The sequence below is a fragment of the Wyeomyia smithii genome, chromosome 1 (assembly GCF_029784165.1).
Source record: "Wyeomyia smithii strain HCP4-BCI-WySm-NY-G18 chromosome 1, ASM2978416v1, whole genome shotgun sequence".
In the NCBI taxonomy this organism is placed as follows: Eukaryota; Metazoa; Arthropoda; class Insecta; order Diptera; family Culicidae; genus Wyeomyia; species Wyeomyia smithii.
The window spans coordinates 8,907,945-8,934,171 of NC_073694.1; the positions used below are offsets into that span (position 1 = coordinate 8,907,945).

Genomic DNA, 26,227 nt, shown 5'->3' on the forward strand with positions numbered 1-26,227 from the left:
CTGGAACTGTTGTCTACGCACATTCCGCAATCTAATAAGCAGCCGGGTATGGGAATCAATAGCAAGGAACTTACCCCTCACAGGAACACGTCGCACACACGCGTCGTCGGCCACGTTTATGGCTCGTTGGAGACCCTCCAACGCCTGGTCGATGTGTTCCACGCTGTCAAGCTGCGGCGCCTCGTCGATGTTGTTGTCCACCATTCGAACAAAGCGCTCCCAGTCGACATGGTGGTAGTCTTTCCGCAGACAGCTGGCAGGAGCAACACCGATCCCCACCTCAGCAACGACAGGTTGGTGGTCTGAGCTAAGATCGTTGTGGGCCACTGGTTTGGAGAGCTCGATGTTGGCCAGGAAGAAGTCCAGGGTTGAAGGGTTCCCCGCTGGGGAGATGTAAGTCGGCTTATCCGGAAACTGCACCGTGTAAAAGCCATGCTGCGAGTGTTCGAAGAGTTGACGACCGTTCTGATTCTGCCGATAATTTCGCCAACCCTCGTGCCGAGCATTTAGGTCTCCCCCAACGACGAAGCGGGAGTTGGTCCTGGTGATGGTTGCCAGGTCGTTCTTGAACTGCATTGCTGTACCGTTGCTGATACTACACTGGCGAGGACAGTAGACGACGATGAACCGGATGAACCCGGTAGCTGATATGACCTCCACACTAAGGGCTTCGATGATGGCGGTGCGGATGTGCGGCAAGATGTTAAATTTCATCCCCTTTCAGACGATGATCGCGATACCACCCCCCCCTGGAGTTGGTACGATCGAGACGGATGATGTTGTGATCCGGCAGCCAAAAACTGTCGCCGGATTTCAGGTAAGTCTCTGTGAGTAGACCCACATCGATGTTGTACTTGCGGAGAAAGTCAGCAAGCTCGATGTTTTTTGCTCTAACAGAGCAAGCGTTCCAAGTGACGATGGAGATGGGTTTAGGATCCATACTGGATGAGAAATTTACCGAGCACATGGATTTGCTCGGGCTTGTTGCGACACGCACGAAGGGCGTTGGTCATGCTGCTAAAAATTTCTAGCAGCTCATCCGCAGAGTACTTCTCAGACTCGGCGCTCGGTGGTGTTGTTGTGGGTGGACGCCAGTAGCCAGGAGGGGAGGCGGCCGTTGACCGGCTAACCCGCCGGATGATGAGTGTGGAAGGTCAAGTTGCGCACGCGTACTTGGTTGTCCTGCTTGCTGGGAGGAACGCAGAGGAGGAAAATCTTCCGCCCTGAAGACCGATGGTTTGTCTTTCTTCCTGCCCGGCTGGTTGTTTGACGACGCCTGCTTGGATATGCTTGAAGCTTTCCCTTTTCGGGCACTGTCGATCAGAGCTCTCGTGATCACCGCCACAGTTAGCACACTTAAACTGTACCGCACCGGCACCGTCCACAGGGCAATCCGATGTTTGCTTGGCGCAAATGTTGCAACGCGGTTTGATGTTGCAGTTCCGGGTACCGTGACCGAAGTTGAGGCACCTCTGACACTGCGTAACGTCTCGACGGCCACCACGATAGGGCTCCCAACGAATTATGATGGAGAATAAAGAGCGGATGGCTCGCAAAGCGCTCAGTGTTACTGTCCCTTTCGGAAAATGAACCAGGAAGAGGCAGTCTGGGTATTTCCTTTCATTTTCATTCCTGCGTTTGATCGGATAGACAGCAATTGGGGCCAATTTGTACCGATCCTTGATTTCGGCACCTATCAGCTTGGGGTCGAAACCTGGCAAGCCTCTGATGACCACCTTGAATGGCTTTTCCCCGGGAATGTCGTGGGTGAAGAACTCAGTTTTGGATTTTTTCATGAACGTCATGACCTTCGCAAAGTCCACCTTCGTGTGGAGCATGACCTTCGTGCCAATACCGCACAGTTTATACTCGGCTGTAACGCCTAGCGATGCAAAGTCGCTAATCAGCTTGTTGAGTGGGACGTTTTTCACTACCAGCGGGGAAAGCTTCACTTTCACCGTATTGGGGCTGGCAGAATCCGGAACATCAGTCGGCCCGCCAAAATCTCCAACGTCGCTGACGTTTGTCACCGTGTCGCAATCAGCCACACTTTTCGAAGTGCAACTGCTTCCGCCTTGTTTTTTTCTTTTTACTGCCTCCTTCAGCAGCAGGGTTTTGCTTCGCAGGGCTGGAGCCTGCTTTTCTTTTCTTCTTTGTCATCTCACACAGCGATGAAAGCGACGAACTGTCGCACAAAACGAAATACGATTTTTAACTAACCGAGCGTTTCAAAAATTGAACCGTACTACTGAATCATCTTATAGTTCTGAAAAGAACCGATTTCATAATCTTCAGCTCGAAATGTAGCTACAGAATGCTGATGATCACACCACCACCGGTAGCATCGATTGTTTTGTTGGCCGCGTATAAAATTTGCTCTCCGCTGTGCCCTCCAGCAGCTGTGCCAGCAAAATATCCTGCAGCGTACAATGGTTATTGTTGCTGTCGTGTGCATGCTCCGGTAAAAGGTAACATGCTCCGCGGCGCCTGGAAGTTGACTCGTTTGCAGCTCTCGTTTCTCAATGTCGCGAACCTTTAACAGCTGCACCGCACTCGCTATTGCGGAACAAACTAAACTAAAGCTGAATTTTCCACACGCAGTCTTTTGTATCAAGTTCAGCGTAGATTTTTACCATTAAGGCGTGGCTACGCAGCTTAGACAAAGACAAACAAACCAAAACACTTTGTTGAGTCAAAATATGTGGGCAGTGGAATTTATTTCGTCCATGTTATTGTTATCTGTGCTTGGGAAGCAAGCCAAGAACAAGGGAAATGTATGGGAAAGCTTGACCTTGGAACTTTTCACCTTTTTCCACCATTAAGCGGTAAAGCAACAATGTTGAACATAATATCAAAAAATTGTTACACATTATATCTATCCACCGACATATAAATGACTAAGATGCATAAAGTCGTTCGCTTGCTATAACCGTTTGAAATCTGACGCAACATCTGCCAGTTTCATTTTCATTTTCACAAAGTGTAATCTAGTATAGAAAACAAAGACGTAGTCCTACGTCAAAAGAAGCGGTCCAGTTTCCTTAGTACAATTCCTAATTGCTGGCTGGTACAGACTCGATTCATTGCCTACTGCAAATTCACCGAAAAGAGCCGACTTCTTGCCTCCGTCCTTTAATTCCGTAAGCACCAGTAGCTCGTGGTCTCCGCTTTGTGTCATTTGATGAACATACTCCAAACCGAGCCAAAATTCGCCCTGAAGATCTCCGCAGCCATACTTGAAGTCGTTCCACGACCGGTTGAAGGACTGACTATTATCGAATCGTCGTTGGAATACGGTCCAACCTCTACCTTCAACATCATATTCACAGTAGGCGGGAAACGGTTCGGTTAACTGTAACTCTAGAGTCAGTAAGTAAACTCCAGCGGCTTTAGAACTGACATCTTGACATGAGGAAATCTCTTTCAATTCTAAAAATTTTAGGGTACAAAACTATTTCAATGGAAAAATTACATCACAAGTTTTACTCATCTAGTATCTATTTAGCATCTGCTAGCGCTGTTACGAGAACTAGCGAGATTATACGATTAGTCCACATTGCGGTTGTCTCCCAGTGAATGATAGTGGAATGCAGCCACGGCTCTCTTTATAGAGTTCGGTGATAAAGAACTTGTTTGGTCTGGTTGGAGGATTATTTCTCTTTTATTTTCTCAGTAATAAATTTTTCCATAAGAAACTCTTAGTTTCGTACAACACTTGAATTTATCTCATAAGCGTTGACAAAGCGGTCAGACTACGTGAATTCGGCAGCCAGGTTTTATGTGTCAGTGGTGCCAGATCTTTCCTCAAAGTGCAATTTTATACACTTTAGTGACAGTTTCTAATTTAATTAATTATATTTAACCCCCGATTAATAATCACTATAGCATTCTTTTGATATAAATCCCGTTGATGTTCTTTGATGCGAATGGTGATCGTCCATGCAAACGTGCCCTTTTGAGTCACCTAGTGACAATACAATAGCAATATCTATTACCATTTTAGCCAACAATGCTATTTGTAAAAGTTCCGTTTGCGAAGACGAATTGAATGGCAGAAGTATTAGAGCCTATTTAACTGAGAAGCTTGAAGATAAATCAGTTGCACCGATAAACACCACAATGAGCTGAATCAGTTAGTTCCAACTGTTCAACTGTTCAAAACGGAGCTCAACTGAAAAGTAAGTCGACGAAACATTTGGCCATCTATAAAGCGTCCTGAAGCGAAACTAAAACTAAATACAGCGGAAGGAACAAGAAAAAAAAATCCGCAATTAGTGATAGGAAAAATTGTGGGGTTTATTTATCAACAATTCGTTCCCAAGCAGATCCGGCGACAGTAGTGACTTGTTCTGTGTTAAGTTGAAAACTTCTACCCCGTGGCAGCAATTTAATCAGGGACAGATTTGTGAAAAATCTATCTTTCCACTTTGTTGAACGAAACTCAAACTGCAGCGCTACCTACGTGTCAAATAAACTTAATTATACTAGTGATTTCTGTCAATTTCTCCACTATTTTGTCTGCAAAACGCATTTCAAATTAAAAAATTACGTGGAGGTAAAAACGCGCACAAAGAGCTGGCCTTGTTGCCAGTATTCATCGAGCTGTTTTTGTATGAAATAATGATTGTATAAAATCTTCTGGAAAATCAAATTATCGGAAATCATTTTTTGACATAGGACTACGTTCCACAGGCATAAATGGGAGTGAAATAAAGATCTACAAATAGTTTTTAGAGATACGCTATTGGTAAATTTGTAATTTTACATATTTCTTTTGGAAAAAGGTCAGTGTTTTTGTTTCTACCATTTTACGAATACTTTTCAACCGAATATTGAATTCTCCTTTTAGAGCTAAATGTGGAAAACTGCTTGAAAAAAAAAAAATTAAGCCAAAAACAAACGTATTTTCTCAATATCCTCATCGTCGTCTACAAAATCTGTTGCATCTATTTTAGTGACTTAATACTTTAAAGACCAATAACGGCGCCGGCCATGATTTTGCAATCGAGTGGGAAGAGGGGAGGGATGTTGGCATAACTATAAACCAATAAGCATCAGCGTTTTAACAAAGCTTGACCAATTTCAATATTTCGAATAATCAAATTATAATTTTCTGCATTTAGGCGGGTGCATTGATGATTTTCCAATCGATTGTTATAAGAATAAAGAAAATGAGAAACTTATTAAGTTTTCAACATTTGAAAGTGGACCTATTTCGTGACGCTCTGATAGTTTTCGGTTCTGTAATTTGTGCCCTTATATATTTGCTTCAAGACGTAATTCTACGTCAAAAAAAGAGGTCATGTCGAATTTTAAAATAATTCAGAAAAAGTCAAAACATGTCAAAAATATGGAATAAGGCATAAATGCCAAAAAATTACAAATAGCAAAAATAACAAATAAGGCTAAATTTGTTCTCGAACTTTTCCTCTACACGTCCTTCATAACATTCTACACAGACCGATGAATTTTTCCACGATATCCGCTGGCTGAACACGTTGGCAAAGATACCTCTTGACCAGAGCCCAAAATCGTTCAATGGGACAACTTTCAGGACAGTTTGAGAGACTCATGTTCTCGGGAACATTTATCACGTTTTCCGATTTGTACCAGTCCATGGCCAACTTAGCGTAATGACACGAAGCAAGGTCAGGCCAGAAAATAATAGGAATGTCACGTTGAGGAATCAGTGGCAACAAATGTTTTTTCAAACATTGATTGGTGTAAATAACTGCATCTTTTGATCCAGCAACGATGAAAGACTTTTTGTAACAATTTTTTTAGTGAAATCTGAAAAATACGCCTTGTCAACACAATCATTTTTACAAATTGTGCATTATTGCGATCCCGGCAACGCTCAATAGTCCAACTTCGAATACGTTTCGACGTCCATCATGATGCAGTACTTTCTTTTGTTGGAAATAGTGTCGTACAGATTTCGCGGCCGTGGTTTCATGCTGGTTACCTGCGTTGGGTGTTTTTTGTTTGCTTCTGTTTTTTGAAATCTCCAGCTCCAATCTTCCTTTGGTTCGTTGAACGTTGGACGTAGCTTTATTGTTATTTTAATTTGAAGAATTCAATAAAACTTGGGCTCAAATAAATTTTTGATCTATGGGTAAATGTAATGCATGCGCCCTTCGCCATCGTCACAATTTTTGTTTCGCTTTATGGTTTTAACGTTTGTCAGTTGGAATTGCAGCTGTAATTCAATTGATTTGAACAGAGGTGATAATACAAGAGATATTTATTTTAATACGATGGTGATTTTCATTAAACAGTTTTCAACGCAAGATTATTTCATTGGAAAGTGTTAATCATCGAGAAATCAACACTAAATCACTTTAACTGGGATGTAATGAATTGAGTTAAGGGCAAAAACACTTGAAGTGATCGTGACATTTTTTTACAGTGTACCAATAATTCACCAGCCGCGCCATATTGATACCATTGGAACTTTTTATGACCTTGAAATTAAAACCCCTTTTTGTATTTAACTAATACTGAAATGTAACACCCAACGTTAATTTTGATCTATTTCCATATGAGAGAATACAAAAAAATGCTCTAAAGTCCCAATTTACATAACATCTTTTATTAATTAATGGCGTTATTTCAAATTGCATTTCACGATTATCACCAACACAAATGCATGGGATTTTTTCTACAAGAGATTCCCATATGGAAATGAAAATATACTGGCTATTATGGTTTGTGTGGAACAGCATAACAAACTAATTTATTGTGGTTGCTGTCAAGCAATGAAAAGTTGGATTGAGCTTATTGCGGCTAGTAGCAGAGCGCAATAAGTCTGCTTGAACTTGATGCCATTCTTAAAGCGGTAATGCTAACAGCTAAAAGAATGCGAACAAACTTTCAGTTGGTTTTAAAGCGGATTAATTGTTATTCTTATAATTGCTTTGATAACCTTTCCAAGTGTGGGCCACTTAGCTGTGAAGCAAATTTATAGCGGTTATCAGGTGGTTTTGATGGTGCTGTTAGTTTTAAAAGCAGTTTTACGAAATTGGTCATGAAAACCGCTAAAAGAATGCAATACAACTTAAATTGTTACTTGGGTAGTTACCATGCGGGACCATTGAACAAAGGAGACATCGAGTTATAGAGATATCGACAGCTGAGAGTGAGTTTGTATGGGAAATCGAAGGGACTGAGAAGGAAAATATCGACTCATAGAACATCGACTCATGGAGATTCGCCTGCAGTACACAATCACAATTTATCGCATTTTGGTGCACGCATAGCTAATTTCCAAAACGATTGCTGTAATGATGAAGGAAATTCTTTGGAAACTGACTGAATTTAACCAATTTGAACGTGTAGTGAAAGTATAATTAATTAAAATGTAATCAGGTTGTTTCGCTGTTTGCGCATTTCTGATTTTTGAATATCAGCTGAAAGAGTGTAATTTTTTGAGCAAAATGTGATTTTTTTTAAATTGTATATCGTTGTCTTTTGATTTTTAAAGGAAGAATAAAAATCGCCCTAAGTTGGTACATGGGTGAACTCTCAATGAAGCGATTTGGAGCGGTTATAATTCGTGATTTTAAAAACCGAAAAACAACCATATCTAAATTTTGGAAATCACGTTTTGCTTGGAAAATGCACCTCTTTCAGATGATACAAAAAAATAGTATAGCTAAACAACCCAATTTTTCGTCAGAAAAGTCAATGGTAAAAAATGATAAAATATGTACCCTGAATGGAAAAATATGTCGAAATAAATAAAAATGTTGGAACAGCCAACGGTAAAATGACATAGACGAATAAAAAGGTCAACATTGAAAAAGGTTTAAAACTTTAATATCAAAATTATGGGTAAAATACAAGGTAAAAAAATCAAAAAGGGTTGAAAGACTGCCTATGTTAGCGCCTTTATAGCAATAGTTGCTTAAATTTCCAATTTCATCCAACTCATAGAAAAGTTTTCATTACCTTCTGAGAGGCTAAATCGACGAAAAATCCCTCCAAATTTGTTTACCCAGGACCAAACCGGGCACCGGTTTCGATAAGCTCAGGGTGCCACCGTTCCGAGGGATTCGATATCAGCGCAAAACTTATTCCACCGCCGCCGTCGCCGGGCGTGTCACCAGTCAATGGCGTAACATTCCGTATAATAAGCTCAATTCGTATGTAATTCCGATTTCGTGGCGGGGAATGTGCTTTTTTTTCGTCATTTCCATTCCAAAACTAAACCGCACTGACGTTGTCATGCATAATTCAGCCGTAAAATAATGCGTCTCTTTGCGGTGGAGTGGCCTGCCAGCGGCAGACAGAGAATGCCGCAGTTCTGGTGCAGATACACACAGCACAAATTGACTTTCCTCCGCAGTGCTTTCGATTATCACCCGGGAGCGTATCAAGAAAATCCCTCCATATTAATCGAGTACTTACGTAGTTTTTCTTTTCTTCCTCAATCCACACAGGAATCGGCAATCGGTTCGACGATAATCGACTGACGCTGCGGATCCATCGTGGCCGGGGTTCGACAACCAGCACCCATGGTTCCGTAAATCATCCACCGCAGCAGCATCAGCAGTCGCAGCACCTGCAGCACCTCAACAATCCGCTGCTGCATGATTCACCGCACAGCAATGGCAGTACGCACAGTACGACCACGAGTCTGGGCAGTGCCTCTCCGGAACGACTGTCCCGGTACATGACTAGATGTAAAAATCACGACAAAATCAAGATCTCAGTGTCCTACCCGTCGACGGAGAACCTCAACCAGAGGTCCACAGGTGAGGGCAGCAAACTGCTTTACGCGGTTCATTATTCTTCGAACGGGGGCAAAGAGCACACAGCATCGCAGATCTTCCGACGATCTTCGAAGGAGCAAAACCAGGGCCAGTATCTAACGGTCGAAGGACGGGAGCGAAATCTGTTGTCGCCACGCTCTAGCAAACGGATGGGTAAGCGAAACATCAAAGCCCAGGTAAAGCGCTTCCGGATGGAAACCAAAGCGGCCAAAACGTTGGCCATCATCGTGGGGCTGTTCATCCTCTGCTGGCTGCCCTTCTTCACGATGTACCTGATAAGACCGTTCTGCGACGACTGCATCAACGAACTTCTGTTCTCGATCGTGTTCTGGATCGGGTACTGCAACTCGGCCATCAATCCGATGATCTACGCCCTGTTCTCCAAAGACTTCCGGTTTGCGTTCAAACGTTTGATCTGTCGATTCTTCTGCTCGGCAGAGGCGATTCCACGGCCGACGAGTCGGCGTGGTTCCGAAATGTCTCAGTTCCGTGGCTATGGCGGACGAACGCCAAGTATTTCCCCGTCCGCAGCTGCCCAATCAATCGGGGACGACAGCGATCAGATGGGTGATCTATCCGACAGCAGATGACGCTCGTTTGCCCCGAGCATCAGCTCCAACTCTAGTCCCGGGGGTGGTCGACGCAACAGTGCCGGTCTGTCTGCCGGTGGAACTGGTCGGGGACCGGTCTATGACATCTGCCATCCACTGGTGATGGAAGGTCCAGGTTTCGGGGCGTACGGAAGCACTAGCTGTGGTGGCTCTGGTGGCAGCGGAACTCTCGGCACTGGCAGTGGTAGTGGCAGCAGCAGCCAGCAGCAGCAGAAATGCGACGATCCGCTCGGGCTGGTACCGAGTGGAGGCTCGGAAGGTACCGAAACGAACGTTGCCCGGGCGAACATTTGATCGTTCTGGAGTCGGCGGTTCATGCACTTTTGTGATAGCTCTTAATGGACGCCACGGCAGAGTCGGAGCGGGAGGGTAAGTGTGATCCCACTTTGTTCACCAATGAAAATCAAACTATAGCAAAAATAATCGCCAAAAATAAGAAACATACCGTGAGCCACTGTGAAGACAAGAACACAAATCGATACGGGTAATAATTTTATAAACCAGAAACAGAAGAAAGAAACAGTAGCAACAAATCTAACCACAAAGATATGAAGCCTCCTTCCGAAAGGTTGCCAGGAAATAGATTTCCCTGAGAGGGAAAACACGTAAACTTTATCTAGATCAAATTAAAATTAAGAGGTGATGAAAGTACTACAAAAGACATAATCCACTCAAGTGTGTGTGCGGACTTTTACAGCATTCCAGATCAAATGTTTGTTCTACATCTTTACCTACTTCCTGTCACGTTTTGCACAGAGAGAGAGAGAGAGAGAGAGATCGACAAAAGTTTTTATTTATCCCCGCCCTTATTTTTGCTGATTAGACAGGATTTATTGTCAGTCGGACCTCGGCTGTCAATCTCAGCCGCCGGTGGTGGTGGATTAAAACCGTAATCATTTGGATCGAGACCGGTACGAGAAGCGACATTCTTTTCTACTTTGTGGACAGCAAACAAACAAAAAATGTAAAAGGAAAATGTTACAAGAATACGTCAATCAATGTTCTGTTGGTTTCAAAATGAGTTGGCAACTGTCGGAGTTCGAACGGTCGGAGTGCTCAAGCTGAGTTCGAGCTCTGTTGTGTTTGCCAAACGCCTGCTCGTAGGCTTCGATGCTGTGGATTGTAGCATGTATTTTTGTTTTCAAGAGTGGAAGTGGAATTTTCTTTTTAAGTGTTATGTGTTTAATCATCGAAGTTCAAGAAAATATCCGTTACTACTACGAAAGAACAGTTTGATAATTATATTGCTATCTAAAATTTGTGGAAACAATTTCAGTGTAGGTTCTAGAAGCCGCATAAAACGACACTCAAGTGTTCAAGAAACTATTCCAGATGCCAGAAAGTTGGGTTCCTCAAATGATAACAACTATCAGAAGTTTCAATCTAAAGAGATTAGTTTAGAGTTACATCAACTTTATTTCGGGATTTAAATTCGATTGTGATTTGATTTTGACATAAAATTTGGAATGGATTTACAACAATTTATAATAACTCGAATTGCTTTTAGAGAATTGCCGTTGATTTTACATCATATTCAAGAGGAATTTACAGAAACATTGAAAAAGCTTTATATTTATTTTGTACCTATTTAATTTATCTCTGATTTAAAACAGAAGAGCTAGGAAAAGGAAAGTTTTTGCCACGTGTCTGGTGGTGAAAGAGCGGTATTTGTCACAGATCCTGGAATTTTTGAGCTCGCGGCACAGCACCAATGACCGATGAGTTTTGGTTTAAATTTAGCTTATACTTAAATTGATAGCAGATCCAAGGTTTTCAAGGGATAGAGATCTAAGAAGAATCTTAAATTAACTTGAAATTAATAACGATTGTACAGAGGTGATTTTGTAAAAAATACCGAACGGAAATGTCGGGGCAGGAGGCAAGCCAAATTAGTTCCTTCAGGACTATTTTTACCCGCAGCTGAAGAACAAGGATTGGTGGACTATATTCTGGACATGGAGGTATTACCACCCGTGAAATCAGAAGTTGGCGGAGGGAAACGAAAATGCTCACGTCTTCAAAAAAAAAAAAAAAAGGCTACGAGGCTTTTGTGAGCGACATCCGGAATTATTTTTGCGTGCTCCAGATGCATCCTCTGTGGCTCGGTTGCAAGGCTTCAACAAGGTAGCGGTGAACAATTTTTTTCGACGTTTTGACCAAGACGTTAGCGGAAGGCAACTTTACACCAAGCAAAACGTTCAACGTCAATGAATCATCCGGCCTAACAATGATTTGAGCAATAATGCATCTGCATGGATCTGAAAATTTCATTTCGCCGATTCCCCTGAGCTCGACTGACCTTTTAACTCATTTGGCTGGATTACGGTAACCGAATTAAACGCCTGGTTTGGTCATTTCCCTCACCACACACGCCCAACAGCTGATTCTCCAGTGCTTCTACTGCTTCATGGACACAGTTCACATACCAAGATCCCTGCCTTTATTGAACGCACTCTACCTGTGACTTTATCTCTCCATTGCAGCCATAAGCTTCAGCCTCTTGACATAGGTTTTATGGGACCACCTAGAACTGCTTTTTGAAGCGGGTGGTAATGCGTCTTGCGAATTCAAATCGATGGATTGTGAGCCGAGCCCTTCTCAGAGCAGCAAGGCGTTTCTTTCAGAGGTGCTGGAAATAAATATAACATTACTGTAACATCTGTATCATTACTAGCAAGCTAATTGGGTTGTTTAGCTATATCAGTTTTTTATATCATCTGAAAGATCTGCATTTTCTGGGTAAAACGTGATTTAAAACAAAAATTCTATCGTTGTCCTTCGCTTTTTAAATCAAGATTTAAAACTGCTCGAAATCTGCTCGAAATCGCTACAATGACAGTTCGCCCATATACCAACTGTCATTGTAGCGATTTGGAGCAAATTTTAATTCTTCATTTAAAAATCGAAAGATAATGATATAAAGTTTAAAAAAAACACTTTTTGCTCAGAAAATTACACTCTTCCAGATGATATATAAAAATCGGGAATCCGTGAATAGGTTCTGGCATCTGCAACATCTTGATACTATTGGACAACGATCAGAGCATCGAAAGAAAGCCCGGTTCCGGACGGCCAACGACCCTGAGTGACAAGAAGCTTCAAAGGATGCTGAAGAGGAAGACCGAGGGAAAAGTGGCTAAATCGCTGCGTGCACTTGGCCGAGAGGCAGTCCCGTTCACTGGTCTCGGAGCTGCAGGCAATGACGCAGCGACAGCGGTTGAATAAGATGGTCAAGTCGATTTTCCCGGCGAATCGCGACGCGACAGTGTTATTGGACGACTAGACCTATCTCACCCTGGATGGCAACGACTAGTAGGGCTCTTCGTATTTTACCTCCCCCACGAAGGAAGTGAGCACCGAGGTAAAGTTTATTTCACAGACCAAGTTCCCCAAGAAGGTGCGGCTGTGGCTGACAATCAGTGAGAAAGGGATATCAAAGTTGCTCATCTTTCGCTCCGGGCTGGCCGTGAACGGGGAAATTTATAGTTCGTGTACGAAGTGCCTGACAGAAGTTGCGTCGTTCATCAAGAAATACCATAAGCGCGGAGACACGGTGTTCTGACCAGATTTGACGTCGGACAACTACTCGAAGCGATCGTTGGAGAAGATGGAGCGGCTGAATATCGATGTGGTACCGAAGTCGGCGAATCCGCCCAATGTTCCCCACCTGCTTCCCATCGAGAATTTCTGGACAAAGTATATATATAGAATTAAGGCGATGTACAGAAGCCAAAAGTCGAGGATGTTGTCATTTCGATAAAACCAATCATTTCAAACGATTTGTTATTCGACTTTGATCATATCATATGACCGATTCGTCGTGCATTTTCAGATTTTAAACACATTGCAACGAATCAATGAATTTGGAACGTTCAAATAGTACTATACAACATTTAAAAATGTTGAGGCCACATATATCGATCAAAGCAGGTGTAGTTTTAAATATTTTAATTTCTTTTCTTTCCATAACTTTTGAGCAACATTAAATTGTAATGAAGCTTGTTATCTGTAAGTTCGAGAGATGACTCGTTCGTATGACACTAGTAATGCTCAAATGAGTCATGTAATCTTTGAGATAATAGACTTTCGTTGTTTTATTAACAATTTAATACATAACGGTTGCTTAAGTTCGATTATAATCAAATGAAAATAGGGCAGCCTAACTTTGAAACCACGTGTTCAACCATAATTCATCAGTTTCCCTTAAAATAGCCCGCTTATCTGATAATAATATTGATCAAATCCGTTGTGTAGTTTCTGAGATAATGAAGTTTCGTGATTTTCACATTCCGGCACATTACGTTCATTTAAATCATGTTGAGGCCATATATATTGATCGAAGCAGGTAAAGTGTTGAATAGTCTTTGAATTTCTTTTCTTTCTAAAACTTTTAAACAGCATATCAAATTGTTATGAAGTTTGTTATTTGTAAGTTTGAGAGATGACTCATTTGTATGACACTAGTTATGTTCAAATAAGTCGTGTAATACTTGAGATAATAGACTTTCGTTGTTTTACAAATTAAAACATAACGCTTGCTTAAGTTTGGTTACAATCAAATGAAAAGGTAACGTATGGGGCAGCCAAACTTTGAAACCACGTGTTCAATCATAAAGCATCAGTTAACCCTTAACTAGCCCGTTCATCTGATATCAATATTGTTCAAATCGGTTGTGTAGTTTCTAAGATAATGAAGTTTCGTGATTTTCACATTTCGATACATTACAGACGAAGTTACAGTCCGATTACTGCAAAATTCAATAGGGTGTCATGAGGTAGGTAGACCTTTTATTCGATACTAATTCTGTGGAAATCGGGTCAACCATCTCTGAGAAATATGAGTGAGTCCAAGTAAGTTGTCTTGGAATATGTACCTTTTCATAGCTGGATTTCACATTTTTAAACATAACAGGCGAAGTAATAATCCGTTTGTAAAAAAAAATCATTAGGGTCTTATGAGGCAACAAGACCTTTCATATGACACTAATTTTATAAAAATCGGGCCAGCCATCTCTGAGAAACATGAGTGCGATTAAATGGTCTCTAGAACACGTTTCTTTCCATAACTTTTGAACCACATGTTCAATCTTCATAAAATTCAAAAGTTAAGGGTTTTTAAGGTAGCTCGTTCATTTGAAACTAATTTTGATCAAATCAGATGTGTGGTTTCTGAGATATTGATGTTTCGTGATTTTTACACTTTGATACATAACCTCTAAACTAGAAATCAGATTACAATAAAATTCAATAGGGTCTTATAGGGCAGCTAGACCTTTCATTTGCAATTAATTTCATTGATATCTGTTCGGTCAGACCATCTCTGAGAATAGTAAGTGCGAAAAAAGGTGCACATACACACGTACACACCCACACACGAACATATACACCTATACATGCTTATATGCAGAAAATGCTCGATTCGTCTAACTGAGTCGAGTAGTATATGACATTCGGCCATTTGGATCACTTTTCTACCTTTTAATTAGCCAGTGATCGTTAGGAGGAAGTCAATATGTTTACTTTCATTATATGATTTCACATTTTCATGAACAACGGACAAAGTTACAATCCGATTGCAATGAAATTCAATAGCAACCTATGGGGCAACTAGACCTTTCATTTGACACTGATTTTGTGAAAATCGGTTCAGCCATCTCTGAGAAAAATGAGTGAGTTTAAACAACCTCAGGATAACTTTTCTTCACATAACTTTTGAACCATATGTTCAATTATTACGAAATTCAAAAGCTAAGGGTTCTGGAGACAGCCCGATCATTTGAAACCAATTTTCTTAAAATCGGTTGTGTGGTTTCTGAGATATTGATGCTTCGTGATTTTTACATTTTGATACATAACCTCTAAACTAAAAATCCGATTACAATGAAAGTCAATAGCAACCTATGGCGCAACTAGACCTTTCATTTGCAATTAATTTTATGAAAATCGGTCCAGCCATCTCTGAGAAAAGTGAGTGAGAAAAAAAAGTTGCACATACATACACACACACACACATACACACATACATACATACATACAGAAAATGCTCAGTTCGTCGAAAGGGGTCGAGTGGTATATGACATTCGGCCATTGGGACCACTTTTATACCTTTGGTTTTTCCAGTGATTGCTATTCCTTTCTAGGAGAAAGGCAAAAATAAAAACTTTTCCTGAAAGAAAATTTTAAAAAAATATTCAAAAGCTAGACAAATCATAAATCCTCACTTTTAGTTACATTGCCCTCTTCTTTTTAAAAAAAATTTTGCATTTTGCGTTTTCATTTTTCAAAAGAACTGAACTCTGGTACCAGTTATGTATTGATGTGCTAACACCGTAATGATCACTCATTAAATTTGAAACAAAAAACTTGCATTTTAAATTATTAAAATGCATGCATCAACTTAATGCCAGAATAAGATTATCTTTCCTGGCCTAAAATTAGAGAAATTAATCACCATAGCACATAGCACTAGTATAACCCAAAAATCGTTCACAAATAATCAATTCACACCCAGAACGGCAATCTGTTGAGCAATGTACACTACATGTTACAAAACAATTATTCTTAGCCTGAAATAGAGGAATATGATAAGTGATGACCAATCAATCATTCTATGCTACTGTGGCACCAGCGTGTTGCATAGCATAGCATAGCATATTTGATCGCCCGTGTGTTGCCCGCGATTGACCAGAATCAGCTGAAATTGTACAAAGAACCGTCAAAATGGTGCCTAGGAGTAGCAAGCCATTTTCAGTGTACAATTCCTGGCGATCTTTCTTATCACTGGTCAATAACGTAGCTGGCCACGCCCAATGCAGATCAATAGAGGAAGGGATATCGGGAGTGTTAGTTCAATACTTGTTGCTACTAGAGACCGAGGAATCCTCTGCATCATCCACAAGTATCAAAGGAAGGAATTAGTGTTAGTGGAAAGGAATTGATCTGGATCCATCGAGGTTGATGGTGCGATCTTTTCTACCCCAATTCGCGCACGACATGGTTACTTCTCGGTCTCTGGGCAACCGGTCACCAGGAGACGATATACATAGAACCGCGCCACGATCTAGTTATCTTCGGCAACCTACCAATCGTTGTCAGTCTGTATCACACCAAACTTCGCTTTTAATGTGAACTTAATTCAAATTTACCTAGAAACGAATGGATTTCGTAAAACGCAACAACCGCACGCCGAACGCAAACTACTGGTACCAGCTCAAATAACCGATAGAGCGCTGTATTAAGATAGTCACACTGAGCGCAGTCAAAATAATGCGCGCGAAACTGAACTGCCTTCTCCGAAAGCAAACAAGAGCGTGTCGACCACTGGTATGACGAAAAAGCCAAAACACCCGTTTTATAAAAAAGAAAAAAAAAAAGGAAAAAAAAGGGAACCGGCGAAACAGGAATAGATTTGGCATCCATGTAGGGTTTGTCTTTGTCGCGATTGAATAATTACAATATTTATCGAACGAACCTACTCTGAATCGTAACGTGCTAAAAAAGAACCAACGGGCGTACAGTCTCCGAAATAATGATTTGGTACATCTCGGAAATCACAATAAACCGATAATCCTTAAATGAGCAAAGCTCACCAAGGCCGAAGACACGTTTACACCGGAGCATTATGTACGACCGCTTTATTCCCTCTCACCGACGCATACGCGAGAGGACACGGTGCTTTGCCCCGATTACTTTTGTTTTGTATTCAAGTTAAGATACCTACTGAGTACAAAAACTGGCAAAGTTTCATGCACTCATAGCTCAAATATTTAAAAAAATGCAATATGCATATCGAACAAGAATTTTAAGTTGATTGATAAAATGCCAAAGCAATCGCAATCAAAATTTAGTTGCTATTCCGACCAACAAGATTTTAATAAAAATTGTCTATGTGTTTCAATATTTGGTCAAAAGCTAGAAAAATCATAAAACAAGGGTATAAAACTGGGCCAAATGTTCGTAACCGTTCGGTCAGGCCGCGATAAGTTTCTGAATTATATTTCAATGCTACCAGTTCCGTGTTGTGAGAGCCAGCGTGTACAAAGGTTTAAAGCTCTCACCTATTGGGGCAATTCTGATTCCAGTTACAGTGTGAAAATTCTATAATAGCCACCAACTAAATGGCGTACAAACTCATCGCTAGAGGAATCATAAGGCATAACATACACTCACGATTATGAAAGAACAAAATCATTTTGTTGAGTCTGAAAATACCATAAACTTCATCTGACTTAAAAAGAAAGCTCCTGGAAAATGTATTCACTTATCTTAGATATCGAACAGGATTAAACAGATCAAACATTTCACCAGCGTTTTCTGCCACTCGCACACGGACCGGCATAAACAAACCATTTCCTTGTTGATAATTGTCGCTCTCTCGTTTCTGCTTCTCAGCAGACCAGACAAAGAAGAAAAGGTTTCACTACTATTTCACACTGCGATAGACTCTCAGACACATTACGCTCTCCGCATGCACACAACCATGTCTGAGAAAGATCAGCAACACAACACTACGACAGCCATTTTGAGAGCAATAAATTGTAAGAACACCGGCAATAAAGTATCAATTTTTTTATTCGTAATACACTTTAAACACACTGGACCCTGAACAAAACATTCTCAACCATGACTACAACACGAATTACGCTCTCCACATATTTTAAATCACGACAAAACGCGACAACTCCGGACGCAATAAACGAAGACAAAATCCGCTGCAAACGACGGTGGCGTAGTACCATTCCTTATGCTATTTCAGCCATTTCATCGATTAATCTTCACGGCACTACGATACACATCAAGTGAGTATTTCGCAGCACACACAACACAACACACTTTCCCGAATAAACTCTTTTCGCGTAACTCTTTTCCTGTAACTTACACGCACTATCACATCGAACAATTTATTTCCCGAAAAATCACGCGAGCGAAAATTTTGACGTCCGAATCCGGCCATCACTACTGTGGCACCAGCGTGTTGCTCCTAAAAAAAAAGCTGGTTTGTTTACATTGAGTGAGAATGACCTCCCACGAACATACAGATTGCAAACAACGGTTTAAAAACCGGTATGACAATACCATTCTTGCACTGGAACATTACTGCTCTGAGGATTCGCAGTTCTAAGCTATTCACCTTTATTCACTTTCTAAAAACCTAAAGATATCCTCTCATTACCTTTACCATTAGCAACCGGACAAACCAAAACATCTATTTGTACCTTCCGCCATTCCAATTGGAATCAAACGTGTTTCTGACAGCACTCCCTTGCATCATTTTTCGCTCTCGCCGCTTACACTCTACTTGAGAGTTAGGTAATTTCAGTGTTATTAGAATAGCTGGTAATATTTCATTTTTATTTTACATATACAGTACCCCTTGATGTAACAGATTTTGCTGCAATGTTAGTTTATGTTTCACTTCAAGCGTTATTTTGCCCGTAACGCATACAAGCCATTCCATCTTGAATCCACCTGAATTGGTTAGCCATCTCTTTCTGTACCATGGTTTCAACTTTTACTTCTTCTTTTTTTAACAAACAAAAAAAACTGAAATACTGCTGCAATTAATCACTTGTGCCCAAAATTAACACTTCACTCATGTAGAACACTACATATTTCACGATTTCCTTTACAAAAATACGATTTAACACACCGAAATCATCACAAAAACACACAAACCAATTGCCGCGAGAAAAAAAACAGTTGCAACACTAGAGCCTGGTTGCCAGCCTCTCCTCATGAATATGATTACCATCAGAATCTACTCTATATGCTTGTGAATGAAAAACTCGAACACCGTATTCTCTCCACACGTATTGGCCGTACCGACAGAGAGAATTGTCAACATTACAATGCACCTAGAGAAACACTACAGCATAAATTCACCGAATGCGAAAGAGTCGTACCAGCTTGGGAGCTTTTACGTTGCAAAACTGATTCATTTTTCCGAGGATGGCGGAGGCTGTCCGCTGCGGAACTAGTTAGACCTCAACTGCTAGGAATTACATATCCACTCAGGATTCGTATATTAAAATTTGTCAATAATTATATATCTTACATCAACGAACATAACGATGAGATTGATATTCAAAATTTAGATTTTTTTTTGGATACCGAAGTTTAATTAATGAATTTTTGTAAATTAGTATTATTATTTTCTTGACCAATAAACCGCATTTTTACAAAAAAAAAATCTCCCTAAAAGTGTGAAGCAAAATCTATTTTTTTCGTTTTATCGAGATACACGGTTGATGTCTTTGGTTAAGTTATAGGTAAGGCCAATTCGACCAACTTTGCCGAAGACACGAAATTCTTATCTCTTACTCAAATTGGCTTAGACAATTTTTATTATAAAAAGGCCTGTCAAAACACATTTTATTCTATTTTCTGGACCATCACTAACAAAGTTGTTAGAAGCATCAATATACACAATTGTCTGGAAGATACTTTATTCGTATTGTTTAAAAAAACTACTAAATATGGCCTATTTTTTGCCATATTCAAATCTCTGTATCTTTCTTGGGGGCAGCATATGAAAGTAGCATAAAAGAACTTTCAAACGCTGGTGGTTTCGCTAGTCCACGACTTTCTGCTGATCAGTTATAAAATACTAATTTTGTAAACTAAGATATCACGTAATAAGTTTGTATCTATGGTAACCATCCCAACAAGCGTGGTTGAAGTATTTCAGAACACGTAAATTGCATATGCTTGTTTTTGGTTCACCTCGAAGCAACTTGTGCAACTGCGCATCTGCTGGTAAGTTTGTACACGCGATATTATCTGCCAGCAAGTGTCCACAATGTATCAATGCATGGGTTGGCCGAAATCGACCATTTCAATGTTTCAATCGGCCAGCTTGTAGAAGAGGCTCAGGAAGTAACGAATATACCTTACGAATATGTCAAGTAATTTTAAAAACTCTAATTCAACAGATATCGAAAATACAATACTCATAAAGCTATTGGATAAACTGGCTGCTTGCTTCATCATTCGCGGATGCCCAAAAATCACGAGAAGGATGTAAGAGGGTGATGGATGAAGAGAACGCTGCGCGGGCGACTAAGATGTTCAGTGCCACTCATCAGAACGTGGAAAGACATCGACAAAAGAAGATGCAGTGAACCCAAATCTTCCGGAAGAAAAAGCGCCGCCTGGAGGAGGAGGAGTTTGCAGAGCTTTGCATTCTCAGGAAACGCGAAAGTTTTATCAGAAGCTTAACGCATCCCGCCGAAATGTGCCGGGATAAAGATGGCAGTAATCTGACGCACGATCGTTGACTGAAAGGTGGAAGCAGCACTTCGACGAGCACCTGGATGGCACCCAGGCAGGAGACCATGGCGGCGGAGAAGATCGCCGGTGCGACAGCCCCAACGATAGGCAAAGTTAAAAAAAAAAAAAACAATAAATCGGCTGCCAAGGATGGCCTCGGAGCGGAGCTCATAAAGATTGGCCCGGAAAAGCTGGCAATTTGTTTGCACCGGCTGATTGCAAGAATTTGGGATACAGAACAGCTACCGAAGGAGTTGAAGGATGGAGTTATTTGTCCCATCTACGAGAAAGGCGACAAATTGGACTGTGGAAACTATCGTGCGATCACCGTGCTGAATGCCGCCTACAAAATGCTTTCCCAAATCATTTTCCGCCGCTTCTCACCCCTAGCTAACAGATTTGTAGAATGTTAACAGGCGGCTTCGTGGAAGGACGGTCTACGACCGACCAAAACTTTACCATACCGCAGATCCTCCAGAAATGCCGTGAATACAGAACCCCCACGCACCACCTATTCATCGACTTCAAAGCCGCGTATGACACTATCGACCGAGAGAAGCTATGGAAGGTCATGGACGAAAACGGTTTTCCGGGGAAGCTGATTAGACTGATAAAGGCTACGGTGGATGGGACGCAGTGCTATATGTGGATTTCGGGTCAAAACGATTTCGGGTCAAAACTTCATATACGCTCCAACATAGGACCAGATGTTTTATACAACCCGATTTACTTACCACATAATCGCCTCGAAATTTTAATTGAGATATATTCTCCAAATTAGATGTAATGCATTGAATTTTATCTTGGCTTTATTTCTCTATGACAGGGGATTTTTCCCGGCAGTGTACATTTTTATTTCCATTCGACTGATTAATGAATATATTATTGCCTTTAAATTGTTTTCGTGCATGTGAAAACACATGCCATCAAATATTTATCGTGAAACCGGCCACGAATTCCATCGCAATTGATACACGCCGCAGGAATTCGACAGGAAATGAATATATAAATAAAATTTAATTCCTCTTAACTAAGGTGATGAATAATTAAATGCCATGATTTAGAGTATTTTGTTAAATTATGCCGCTATCTATCATTAGATTTTCAAAACAATGGTGTGGGTTTGTTATTCTCGTAAACGAAAATGCTGATTTCAGATATAATTACAAAAGTTTGCAATTTTTCCATTCAATACGACATGTTGTTTTAGAATAAAACCCCGGACGTATTTAAAATCTTCGTTACAACCAATTCTCATAATTTGATCAGGACATAGCATATCATAACCTAAGTAAACCTATCATAGCATTCGTCTGGCTATGCTCCGATCATCAAGTTTTATACAAGCCACAATCATAACCTACATGGCGGGGTTGCCATAACAAATTCTGTTCAAAAGGAAATTACAGCTTGAAAATTTATCTTAGCTTTAAGAGGGACTATCATACAACTCCACGGGTTATGTATTTCTGGTTTTATTTGATTGTTATGAAAGTCAATATAAAACAAATTCATGACCGTTCTTAAAACTGTGTAGCTAAGTTGTATTATGGTGGACGAATGATGGTTTTTAAAGCCTATTTGCAGAGCATATTTCATGACTATCAAATAAAATCTACTTACAATCGAAGGCTTTAATGCAAGCCAACTTGAAACAAAAACAAAACCAGAATAAATTCTTGAAGCATTCTGAATGTTACTTGGGTGGGTAGACCAGGTGGAGCGAGATCTGGCGGAGAGTACACGGTGTCCCAGGGATTGGAGAGCAGCTAATAACCGAGTGAATTGGAGAAACTTTGTTTATCAGGCTATGTCATGACGGAATGCCAAATAAATGAATAAATAAAAAATCATCGGCAGAAAGTCGTGGACTAGCGAAACCAATGCAGCTGAACTGTCGAACAGGTCTCCGTCATGCCTGCTGTCGTGCTCGGACATCCACTTCTTACGAAATTACTCAGTATCCCTGGCAAAAGGTGTCCGCCACGCTGGCGTCGAAAGCTGGTCTCGCAGAAACGGTTATGTTGAACCTGTTTGAGTTTCGCTTACAAGCGAAAAACTGTAAGTCTTATTTTTCGAACTCCAGTTGCTTCAAGCTCTGCTGAACGTCAAGAAAGCATGCCGGCCGATATATCGACCTGGAATTTCCTTCAAGTTACGCTTGCGGGTCCACAGTTTTAAGTACCAGGAAGAATTGATCTTGTCATCAGAAGTGAAGCCTTCTGGGAATTAAATACAGGTAGGAAATGGGTTTCCTTGGTAAAGTGAAAAGCCATTTGGATGGGCTGTCTACGTGCATTTCCCAGTTCTGCAATATTTCCACTTCAAACCAACAGCTAGAGGCTGTACTTGAGAGGTTTCGGGAAATCGAAACGATTCCCACTGGTTTTGCACACTCCATCGAAGAGAATCGTTGCGCCACAGTCAGCCTCGAACCGTCTGGAAGATATATAGTACGGCTGCCACGAGTTGAAAGTCCTGAAATCTTTCAGGGGGCTTCTAGGGCTATTGTAGAATGCCGTTTTCATAGTCTGGAGCGTCGATTGCAACGGGATCCTGCAGTCAAGGACTCGTATCACCGCTTTATGGCTAAGTATGAACAGCTCGGTCATGCAGACGGGTTCACTCAAAGAAACGTTACTGGTCGGATCCGTAGTTCGGCAAGACTTGTCCATCCTTAGGAGCTTACGGACGAATTTCATCGCTCTCTTTGCCGACATTAAAAAAATGTACCGGCGAATTCGGTTCTACATTGAGGATCAACATACGTACCATACGGCACGGCGAGTGCTTCTTATCAGGCCACTCTAGCTCTGCAGCAGATACCATAGGATAATGGACAGTTCCATCCTGCAACAAGTTAGGGAAGATTTCTATGTGGACGATTTTCTGTCTGGTTCTGTCTGGAATCTGCTGTAAGACCTCGCAAAGAAGTTTCATTAAGGCTCAGTACTGCTGGGCTCTCGCTAAAAAGTGGCCATCGAATGCCCCCAAGGCTCTTGAGGATGTCCCGCCAGACGATCTGGCCATTCTTCCGTATCGGAATCCCCTGGGTCTTTCGACACGAAGGACGTGACGTGAAGACAGAGTGGAAACCTTTTTTTTGCTCGTCACCTGCCAGCGAAGCGTTAAGTGATTTCGAAACTTTCTTAGCCCTAATTTATTTAAGAAGAGAGGGCCAGAGGGCTCCCCCATAATATCTGTCCCAGCACCTAAATCCGGCCCTGGTTCAGTTGTCATTGCCCCCTGGTTGTTTCTAATGACAAACGGCATCCAAGCACGTAGATCCGCAACTCCTGCTAGCCACTCTCCGCCAGAAGCTTTGGATTTTGGGCGGGAGAAATTCGGTAAAACCTGTCTTCCACCAATGCCACACTTGTTTTCGCAGCAAGCTCACGATTGTCCAGCCGAGCCAGCAGATTTACCCCCGTCGCGAGAGTCACCAACACAACCGTTTTTTGTCTGCGGAACCAGTTACTGCAGTCCGCAACCGAGGCCCTGCGAAGGTGTAGGTGGCCAACTTCGTCTGCTTCTTTACAAAGGCTGTTCACATCGAGCTTGCGATTGCCCTGTCTACACCAGCGTTTCTAGCAGCACTTCGTCGTTTACCACATTCCTCAACATCAAACATTGAAAAACAGTTCTTTTCAGGACCACCAGAAATATCATTGAAACGTTTGTTGCGAAAAATGTAAATTTTTCTTGAATCTACCAAATCTTAGAATCAGTTATGAAAAAAAATGTCAAAGTAGCCAAAGAAGCCATTTGATACCATTTCCAGACAGTTAAAAGATAGTTTTGAGACAAATAATAACAAAACTGTGCAAATTTATTACAATTTTAGCACAAAATGGTTGACTTTGAGACAATTTTAACTAGTCTCAGGTCATTTTAGCTAAATTTGAGATAAATTAGAAACACTTTCGAGTAATTTCTGAGACATTTTTCAAACAAGTTTCTGATATTTTCATATAATTTAACTACAATTTTAACCCGTTTAAAATAATTTGTACTTTTTTTGAAATCAATTTAAAACAGTTTTCTGACAATTTTGGGATAGTTTCATACAATTTTCGGAATTATTCTCATACAACACAATTTGAAAAAGAGTCTTTAGACAGTGTCCAGACATTTTACAGTAAAATTTCGATCTAATTTCGAGTCAATGTTGATTTGAACAAGTTTGTGATATGTTGTACTTGTTTTAATCGATTCCCCTACACTTTGATTTCATTCCTCCAAAATGCAAACAAAACTTCGATCCAATTTAATTTGCGTCCTAAATAATCAACATGTGTGTCACTGTTTAACCGATTGATTTGTTGGAGCCAATTCCAAATTCATTTGAATTCGTGTTTGCTCGCATGCAAAAAAAAGAGGATCCCGTAGCTGTAAATCAACCGCTCGAAAGCACAAAAATTCCAGTTCAATGGAATTCCATCTATTTGTTCACGCCTTTCATCGCACCCGTCCATCAAAAATCGGCATCATCAAAGCAATCCGGACGGGATCGAATGTGGATGTGCGCAAATGAATAAAAAAGCCAGCTTTTTTCTCTCTCTCTACTCTTACTAGCCTACTACTCTATCCCATCTGTTCTATATTGCTATTTATTCGCGCGTTAAGCATTTCATCCAATCGAACCTAATTGGGTGGGGGCCCACAAAAGGCTGCAAATATTGCATAATTTCCGGATGCAACAATTGAATCGGTTTCAATTGTGGTCGGATTTATATTTTATTTCTCTCTCTCTCTCTCTCTCTCTCTCTCTCTTCGTGTGTGACTAGTAGGACAGTTTCAGCGCACGTGTGTGCTTTTTTTGTTATAAATTTCTCCCATTGTCGACAAAGATTGAATGCGAAAAAAAAGTGTGGATAAAACTAACTAAAGGATCACCAAACTTCTAGCATTATAAGTAAGGCAATTCAGTAGTATGTAGATGAGCAACAAAAAAAAAACTAATAAGTGTTGAATCGACAAATACCACAAGCCTAAAGAGTTTCCAACTTGTTGACTTCTAATCGGTGTACCAAGATTCTCGCCTATCTTTACTCCCCGTGAACGAATTTGTCCGTTGTACTCTCTTGTACCCCCTCAAATAGTAAAATGTTAGAGAAAAAAAAAAACAAAACAATTGTACATAAATAAAAAGTGACTCATTATTTATTTATTGTTGACACGTTAGTGAAAATCGTAACAAAAAAAACTAGTTATACATGTAAACCAATATAATCCAAAAAAAAAAAAACAAAAGCTTTATAGCGCACTAATTTGAAAGCGACAGTCGTTGCTGTTGTTGTTAGGCCAATTTTTTTATTTTCCTACACCACTGCACAAGTGAACTGTTGACAGATGAGGTAAACTACGCAGAAAAGTAAACCTATTTTTTAAGCAGCATAGGACTGAAGAGCTTCGCATATTTATATTTTGCATAACGCGAGACAAAATAAAATACGAAAAGTGAGTGAGTCATGTCCTGGGGAACCAGCAACAAGAAGAACGTGAAAAAAAAAACGCAGCAATGTTCATTATTTAAATTTGTACTGAAACTGTATTACAGTGTGAGATACGTAC

At 40.7% G+C, this 26,227-nt stretch overlaps 1 protein-coding gene across 5 annotated transcripts in view; it reads left to right on the forward strand.

Moving 5' to 3' along the window:
* The window catches only part of LOC129718891 (octopamine receptor Oamb), a 274,903-nt gene that overhangs the window by 248,190 nt on the left and 486 nt on the right, over window positions 1-26,227 (forward strand). For 2 of the 5 annotated variants that reach the window (XM_055670096.1, XM_055670097.1), the window contains exon 7: window positions 8,442-25,787. In XM_055670096.1, coding sequence (XP_055526071.1) covers window positions 8,442-9,364 — 923 coding nt within the window. In that variant the 3' untranslated portion in view covers window positions 9,365-25,787. Of the gene's footprint in view, window positions 1-8,441; window positions 25,788-26,227 lie in introns of those variants that run through there. The other 3 variants (XR_008727074.1, XR_008727076.1, XR_008727075.1) reach the window with 3 other exon arrangements.